The 9,537-nt window shown below is 38.1% G+C and overlaps 1 protein-coding gene across 2 annotated transcripts in view; it reads right to left on the reverse strand.

The window, feature by feature from the left end:
• Nucleotides 1–9,537, reverse strand: part of LOC106882291 (DNA repair protein XRCC1) — a 43,424-nt gene that overhangs the window by 5,871 nt on the left and 28,016 nt on the right. For both annotated transcript variants that reach the window (XM_014932913.2, XM_014932911.2), the window contains 3 exons: nt 5,647–5,870; nt 5,169–5,250; nt 1,584–1,958 (listed from right to left, as the gene is read on the reverse strand). In XM_014932913.2, the coding sequence (XP_014788399.1) occupies nt 1,584–1,958; nt 5,169–5,250; nt 5,647–5,870 (681 nt within the window). The remainder of the gene's footprint in view (nt 1–1,583; nt 1,959–5,168; nt 5,251–5,646; nt 5,871–9,537) is intronic.

The following is a 9,537-nucleotide window of genomic DNA, read 5'->3' on the forward strand; positions in this document are numbered from 1 at the left end:
ATATATATATATATATATAATTCTTTTACCAATCACCCTTGATGCACCTGGACACATCATCTTATCAATGATGTTTTGAGCTTTTCAACAACAGACGACCTCACCCAGGTGAGGAGTTGATCAATCCCTAGCTCATGTTCAGTTAGCATAACCCTTGGTAGGGCTGACTCCTTTCAGGGCTCGCAACTCCTGATCCATAGTTGACCTGATGTCCTTCTACCTTCTGGCCCCTGTGATGCTTAGCATGTAGTAAGCTTTGTGGAGGGACTAACTTACAAATCCTCTGCACGCCACCTCAATGGCATCAAACCTTGCTTACCACTCGTTGCTTTGGTGTAACTCCAGCAACTCAGCATATTTTCTCTTCTTGCTGTGCGTGTATGTGTGTACATGTATGATCGAGCAGACCTATTATGAAAGATGTTCCAGCTATGATCATCTCATGGTGTTTTCAAAGACCAAATCATGTGTTTTTTTCTTTTTTGTTGTTAGGATATTGAGAGATTTAGAGAGAAACAAAAAGATTTGGCACGGATGAGATGTGAGACAATTAAGAAGAACTGGAAAGAAAAATTGGGTTTAGGTGGAGGTAGTTGGTATATTGTCATCAAGTTCAGGAGAGAAGACAGAAGCAGTTGTAGTGGCAGTACAAAACATAAAGGGGTTACTTCTGAACTTAATTTACACCTGTTGGCCTCATGTGGACAAAGTTATGTATTTTCCTGCAGAAGTTGTGCCCTACTTTATGGATGATTATTTGTTCTTAGTCACTGAAATCCCAATAACATACCAAGTATGCATCTGATCAACAATTTGATGCAATAACTTCCACCACAACCACCAGCAACACATTAAAAGTACAGCCACCTTTCACTCGCAAGTGAGTATGCCTTGGTCATATGTACCATACTTTTGCAAATGCACATCATATAGTCACAAGCAGATGTAAACACCTTGGCATCCCTATACTTGATTCAATGAACCATCTAAGACAGGGGTCCACAGTAATCATTTCAGGGGCCATGAAAAAATTGTGTTTCAGACCAATAAAATTTATGAGCAATAAATTGGTTATATACCCACAAAACACAAAATATTTTAACAATTTTTATACAAGTCCTAATATTTTTTAATTATATAAATAGGATTTTTTAAACATTGAATGGTTGGGGGGGGGGGGTCCACCTAAGTAAAATAGGGATCAAAGAGATCCATAGGTAAAATATGGTTGAGAACCCCTGATCTAAGATATGACAGTGGGAAGGAGAGAGGGTTGTAACAGCAATTGATTGGTACCCATTCAGTGAACTGGAGCAACATGAAATGAAGTGTCTTGTTCAAGGTCATAATGTGTTGCCTGGTCTAGGAATAAAACAATTTTATGATCATAAAGTCAAACATCTTAACAAACATTAGGTCATGTGTCTTCACATTATCATGTGTCTTCACATATTATCAAGGAAATATGTTGGTAATACATCAATATGTATAAATATAAAGAACTGACAAGACTGGATCCATAGGTAAAATGTGGTTGAGAAGCCCTGATCTAAGATATGACAGTGGGAAGGAGAATTGCTTACCCATTATATGCAATAATGTATCGAGTTAGTTTATGCCGTTCTGATTCATCGAAGTTTCCATAAAGGAAGAAGTGTTTGTCTGAAAAGAAGTCTGGCAAGATGGGCAATTCAGAATCTGAATCACTGATTTTATCTTCATCAACATCTGTAGCAGCACCGAAAGCATCATCATCATCATCATCATCATTATCATCATTGTCATCATCATCACTGCTGTTGTTATTTTTGTCATGATCATTGTTATCATCATCATCATCATCGTCGTCTACATTGCGGTTAATTTCCAAAGTATCTGCTGCATGGAAAACGAGTCTGGATGGTCCAGCATCAGATGAACTGGATGATTCTGACTGTATATTTGCAGCATTTTTGATCCTACAAAATAAACATTAAGAAAAACTATTATTTAACAGGTTTGATTGGATTGTGCCATTTTATGGAGGTGGGGGTGAGGGTGTGGATATTCTTTTCCACATGATAAGATTATAATGTATATACATCATTACCATAGTGGATATGAATGTTGTTACCCTTAGTTTAGAAATAAAGGTTTCCCAGTTCAAATCTAGACCAGAATAAGATGCATAATGTTGACCAGAAATCAAACTGATCAAAATGCTCTGCAAATAGTCTTTCGATTACACTTTTACTCATTTTAGTCATTAAACTGCAGCCATGCTGGGTCACAGCCTTGAAAAATTTTTAGTCAAATGAATCAAACCCAGTACTTAGTTTTTTTAAAGCCTGGTACTTATTCTGCCAAACTGCTAAGTTACAGGGATGTAAATACACCTACACTGGTTGTCAAACAGTGATGGGAGACAAACACAGACACACACACACGTGAGTGAGTATATAATACATATACAACAAGCTTCTTTCAGTTTCCATCTACCAAATCCACTCACAAGGCTTTAGCCGGCCCGAGGCCATATAATAGAAGACACTTGTCTAAGGTGCGACACAGTGGGACTGAACCCAAAATTCTTTAATCTCTAAAAGTGAGGCTCATACTGCATTTACTTGTGTATAATAGCAAATCATGTACACTGTGTGTATGTAATTATGAGCAATGAAATCCTGCTAAAAATGTTATCTCAGATATAACACACATTAACTTTTCTTTAGAACATGGAGAAAGGAGTGTTTAGTCAGATTTATTGTAATGCTGGAAAGGCTGAATAAAATATAAATTGAACCTTAGCAATATTAGCAGTAAAGCTGTCATTATGAAAACCACAGGACAATGTCTTTTGATAAGAAAAAATACATATTCATTATTTCATTTTAATGCCACCTTTTCCATGCTTGCATGGGTTGGACATAGTTTACTGAGGCAGATTTTCTAAGCTGGATGCCCTTCATGCCTGCCTCCAAGCAAGGTAATATCTCCCCATGGCCAGGCATATTCTAATAGAATATTGGAAACGAATGACACTGCTTGTATCACAGTGACACTCCTTTACAACTACACAAGGTGACAAGACAAGGTGACACAAACACACACATATATATATATATATATATACGATGGACTTCTTTCAGTTTTTGTCTTCCAAATCCACTCACAAGGCTTTGGTCAACCAAGGGATATAGTAGAAGACACTTGCCTGAGATGACATGCAGTGGGACAAAATCTGGAACCAAGTGGTTGGAATGTGAACGTCTTACCACAAAGCCATGCTTACATATATTAGTTTGAAATCGTGGCACAAGGCCAGCAATTTGGGAAGGAGATAAGTCAATCATGTCAACCCCTGGTGTTCAGCAGGTACTTCTTTAATCAACCCCAATGCTAAGCATTTTGCCCAGCATACTAATGGTTCTGCCAGTTCACCACCGTCATGCTTACATATATTATTATGCATGAATAAATACAACAGACAAAAATGTTCAATTATATTAATAAGAACTCATCTCATATTTAGACATTTATTTTTCTTCTACATTTTTATTCTGAACTGTTGCCCACATGGTCATGAGTTTGAAGCTTGCTTATACTTACTGTTTTATACCTCTGAGCAATGCACAAAACTCAGCTTGCCCCAGTTTGCCTGACTAACAAACAGGTTCCACTCACACTTAATCCATACTATTTGTCAATAAGAAAACTGATAAACCAATGCTTTGGAACAAAACTAAGTTGAGGAATTTCTTCTACCCCAATTTACTGTTGCTATCATAAATGCAGTGAACCAGTGATTGTTCTGTTGGAAAGCTGTAATCAATGACATACGTAACAGAAATAAGTTGCACATCTAGGCTAAGGCATGACTGTCCAGTAAGAAGCTTGCTTCTCAACCATGTGGCCTTGGGTTCAATCTCACTGTGTAGCATCTTGGATAAGTGTCTTCCACTACAGTCCTTGGCCAAACCAATGCCTTGTGAGTGGATTTGGTAGATGGAATCTGAAAGAAGCCCATCATTTATATATGTGTGTGTGTGTGTTTGTCCCCCACTACTGCTTGACAACCAATGTTAACTTATGTTCCCAAAACCAGGCGGTTTGACAAAAAGAGTACCAAACTTAGAAATAGTAAAGGAGTCAATTTGCTTGACTAAACCCCTCAGGGCAGTGCCTTAACATGGCCACAGACTGAAGACTGAAAGAAATAAAAAAAAAGAGAGATAAAAGAAGATATTGTCTAGCTAGACTAACTGAGGAGGTGGGGTTTGAACTTCAGCATACTGGGCCTAAATATATAGGTAAATTTATTGCAAACTTTGAGAAAGGATATGTTGTGATATTAACTGTACATTCACATATACAGTTTTACAAATTTGTTCCAACTTCATTATCTTTTTAGCAACTATTTTTAAATGTTTGTATTGGGATAATTTATTTGCTGGAGCAATGTTTATACAGTTGGATGGTGTCCTTCCTACCTCTAACCATGAAATTCCAAGAACCTCATTTTTATCCAGTGATGTAAAACAGAATAAGCAAAGTTATATAGTCAGTTGAGAGCCACAACAGAATGGCTGTAGTAAGATCTGAACTTACAACCATGTGGTTAGTTGTCCAGCACCTTTACCTCACAGCCAACGAAGGTACATACATAAAAATAGAAAGAAAATCAAGAAGTGATACTCCATTATCAGTCAAAGAGTACTTGAAAAGGATATGGGCTCTGTCCCTTGCTCCAGTTCCTTGTTGAATCATCAAAGAAAAAAAAAAACAGACTACAAAAGCAATAAAACTTATATGTTTCAATACAGTCTTTCATATTATTCATGTTAGCAACCACCACCACTCTCTTCTATATGGTTTCTATGGTAACAAGATGTGGCACATTAGTCCTGTCCAACCAACACGGATATCCTGTTGGACATCAGTCAAGATGGATACAAAATAAGGCAGTAGCATTTACCATCCGCATACACTAAAACATATACTCACGCATCTAGAGTTAGCAAAACGACTCTCTTGGCACTGTTACCATGGTAACAATAGCAATGCAATATACACTTATTCGACCCATGGCAGCACCAAACACTCTCACAGATCATAACATCTACTACTACTACTACTACTACTACTACTACTACTACTACAACAACAACAACAAATACTGCTGTAGTTACCTTCTGACTTCATCGTCTGTGTCTTCTTCAGATACTACACCTTCTTCTTCTTCTTCTTCTTCTTCATCAGTGGACTCTCGGTCTGGAGATAGATTAATAAACATGTTTACATAACATTTCACACACAGGCACAACAACAACAATGACTGTTGCTATAGTAACAAAGAAGGAAGCAACAGAAATATTACCATCATCATCATCAACCATAAAAAACGAAAATATCAACACCACAGTATTCTCCACTCACTGGGGTCACAATATGCTCACAATGACACAACACAACCCACACTTACACAACCCCACCTCCCCTCGTACAATACAACTCACTCACGCCTCACACTCAGCCCATCCCACACATATACAATATTGCCCACATTCAAACACTCTACACTCACTGAACACAACTCACACTCACAGCACAGCCCACACTCACACAACACATCCCACACCCCACACTCATAAAATATACCCTACATACCCTCCATGGATGGTAAATATTCAGGATCACTTTTACTCTTTGACAATCTCGACTGTTGTGAATAGTCTTCCTCTTCATCGATCACCTGGGTGTGCTGCTCCTCCTCTTCCTCCTCTTCATCATCACCCTTTTTCTCTTTCTCTTTTTTCTGCTTTTTCCCTTCATCCTTCACTTGCCCTTTGTCTGCCTTTTCATCCTCCTCTTCTTCATCTTCCAGTTGGTATCTGGAAAAGAAGAACAGTACCCTCATCAATATGTATGTGTAAGTGTGTGTGTGTGTGTGTGTGTGTGTGTGTGTGTGTGTGTGTGTGTGTGTGTGTGTGTGTGTGTGTGTGTGTGTGGGTTTGGTGATACAAACAGGAAAATAGAAATCAAAACATGAGTATATACATAATTTTTATTAATAATAGACAGAAGGTGTAAAGTGACTCAAGGGACAAGAAATTTGCACAAAACTCTTTCTGCCAATTATTAATATGAAAAAAAAAAAAAGAAAAAAAAAAACCTACGTACAGGCCCAGGAATGGCTGTGTGGTAAGAAGGATACTTCCCAACCACATAGTTCTGGGTTCAGTCCCACTGTGGGGCACGGCACTTTGAGCAAGTGTCTTTTACTATAGACTTGGGCTGACCAAAGCCTTGTGAGTGCATTTGGTAGACGGAAACTAAAAGAAGCACGTCATATATGTATGTATCATTATTTCGACCAGGAAGTCCTGGGTAGCTGTATTTACGGGATTTGTGTTTTTTATTTATTTTAAGATTACCTTTACTCTCTTAGCTGATTGAGTGCTTTTCTACCCGTTGAAGCATTACCACATAATACACACACACTCGTGGGTGTGTGTGTGTGTGTTTGTTTGTTTCTCCACCACCACTTCTTGCTGGTGTATTTATGTCCTCATAACCTAGCAGTTCAGCAAAAGAGACTGGTAGAATAAGTACCAGGCTTATAAAAACATAGTACTGGGGTTGATTCATTCAAGTAAGAACTCTCCAAGGCGGTGTTCCAGCATGGCCGTAGTCTAATGACTGAAACCAGTAAAAGATAAAGTCTATGTATATGTACATATAAATAAAAAATAAATGCGCCCTTTTAAAGCCTAGCCAGGCTCATGGGCCCAGTTTCCTGGTTTCTGTGGCTTATGTGTTGTTCCCCAGCTGGACGGGACGCCACTCCATCGCAGCGTTACTCATTTTTGCCAGCTGAGTGAACTGGAGCAATGTGAAATGAAGTGTTTTGCTCAAGAACACAACGCGTCGCCTGGTCCAGAAATTGAAACCACAATCTTATGATCATGATGCTGACACCCTAACCATTAAGCCACGTGCCTCCCACATATGTACATATATGTACGTATATGTATATATATAAGTAGAACAGAACGAAATATGAACAGGCAGTTGCAAGGCAACAAATCAATTTATAACATTTATATAACATTGCAGTGAGAAAAAGATATACAAATATATTTATTAAAATATAGCAGGAAACCAATAAAGTGACTTGGGATAGACAAGAACAGTCCAGGATGAGGTAGAAATGAATTCGAAAAGTCCCTAGTGCTGATTTGATCTAATTAGGCAAGTAAAATCTATGGAATCACTGGTGCAAAACTTGTAAGTGACGGACTGGAAAAGAACAAGTAATACTTTACAGCTGTTTCTGGGTAAGTTTCATACAAGATGCATATATATGTATGTATGCACACACACACACACGTATCTTTTATTGCGTACCTTTTAATTGTTTCGGTTACTAGACTGCAGCCGTACTCGGGCACTGCCTTGAAGAATTGTTAGTCAAATGAATCAACTCCAGTACTTGTTTTTCTAGCATTTTTTAAAAGCCTGGTAATTTTTCTATTGGTCTCTTTTGCTGAGCAGCTAAATTATGGGATGTAAACACGGACACACGCAATGATATGTATGTATGTATGTATCTATATATTAGGTTGAGTAAAAAGTAAGCAATGTTTTGAAACATGAAATTCATCACAATATATTTTAACAATGCGGAAATTTTATTCATCAATGTAGGTACCATTACAATCAAGTCAATGAGTTACAAATTTGTTTATTCTGGTAACATAAAAATCTGGAGTTGTGGAGCTGATGAACACTTTGAATGCACTTTCAGCATCGGTTAAATTTTTGAACTCCTCTTGCAGGAAACCATCAAGGTGCTTGTAAAAGTGGTAGTTGGTAGGAGAAAGGTCTGGAGAATAAGCTGGGTGAGGAAGAACTTTGTAGTCAAGTTCCCTCAACTTCTGGAGCATCATTAGTGAAATGTGTGGTCGAGCATTGTCATGGAGATAGATTGGCCCACATCTGTTGACCAGTCTGGGATGGAGGAGTAGCAGTTTTTCGTTCATTTTGGCAATTTCATGGCAATATGTTTCTGCAGTAATGGTTTCTCCAGGTTTTAAGAAGTTATAATAAATGAGTCTAGCAGTACACTACCAAACAGTCACCATAACCTTCTTTTTGAAGAGTTTGGGTTTAAGGAAGGTTTTTGGTGCTTCATTTTGGTCCAACCACTGTGAAGAATGTTTTTTATTAATGTACAGAATCCACTTTTCATTGCAAATTACAATACAGTCAAGAAATGGATTGGTCTGGTTACAGTGAAGAAGTGATGAGTAAATTTCATATCTGCACATTTTCTTATTTTCATTCAAATCATTAGGTACCCATTTGTAGAGCTTTTTTGATTTTCCAATCGCATGCAAATGGTTGCAGGCAGTTTACTGGCTAACTTGAAGTTCTTTTGCTAGTTCTCAAGTGGTTTTACATGGATTTTTCTCAATGATGGTCCCTGTCTTCATACTCTTAATTGTTTTATCTGCCAAGGTATTGTCAATGCGGATAGCTGGTCCCTCTGTTGAGTCAACATTCGGCAGACTCTCTTTCTCCCATTCATTCTCTTTATTGAGCAACCTTTCATAGTAGCGTCTCCAAACCTCTCTCTTTGCAGGCTTGTCTAGTGCAAGTAAACCATCATCCATGTGGACACATTTCTCTCCTACGACATCACAATTCTCTCTCATACACTGTCTTGCAACAAGAAATACCTCAAGTCATTCATTTCAATTTACTGGTTTAAGTAAATCTCTTCAGAATGCGAATATAGATAAATGCATTGGTTAGGATGCGAAAATAACTAATACATACGTGATGGTAATATAAACAAAGGTAGTAAGTCTTACATTAAATCTTGTTCTTGCGCTGGTAAATTCACTGGGTAGATGTTTGATTGTGGTAGACTGGTTAGTTTTGTTTGGTAATTAGGGCGGGGTGAGTATTATTTAAGTGAAGGGTTCCTAGTTTAATTAAGCACATTTTTTCGCACGTGTGTATTCAATATGTTTACAATCTGCAATTCATCTCTGCTTCCTCCTTCTTTGTTTTCTAATTAAATTAAAGACACACCAGCAAAAACCACGAGTTTCCCATTATTATTGTAGCCATTTTCTTCTCCTATATAACCTAAACTACGGTCTACCAACCGAACCACCTGCTACAGTACAACTTTACAAAAGACTGTACATATAAATAAAAAATAAATGCGCCCTTTTAAAGCCTAGCCAGGCTCATGGGCCCAGTTTCCTGGTTTCTGTGGCTTATGTGTTGTTCCCCAGCTGGACGGGACGCCACTCCATCGCAGCGTTACTCATTTTTGCCAGCTGAGTGAACTGGAGCAATGTGAAATGAAGTGTTTTGCTCAAGAACACAACGCGTCGCCTGGTCCAGAAATTGAAACCACAATCTTATGATCATGATGCTGACACCCTAACCATTAAGCCACGTGCCTCCCAGGAGTGACTTTGGATTTAATTATCCCTTAGAGGTATTAAACCCCTCTAATTGATTCCTACATTATATATATAA

Source organism: Octopus bimaculoides, chromosome 20 (assembly GCF_001194135.2).
Source record: "Octopus bimaculoides isolate UCB-OBI-ISO-001 chromosome 20, ASM119413v2, whole genome shotgun sequence".
NCBI classification, from domain to species: Eukaryota; Metazoa; Mollusca; class Cephalopoda; order Octopoda; family Octopodidae; genus Octopus; species Octopus bimaculoides.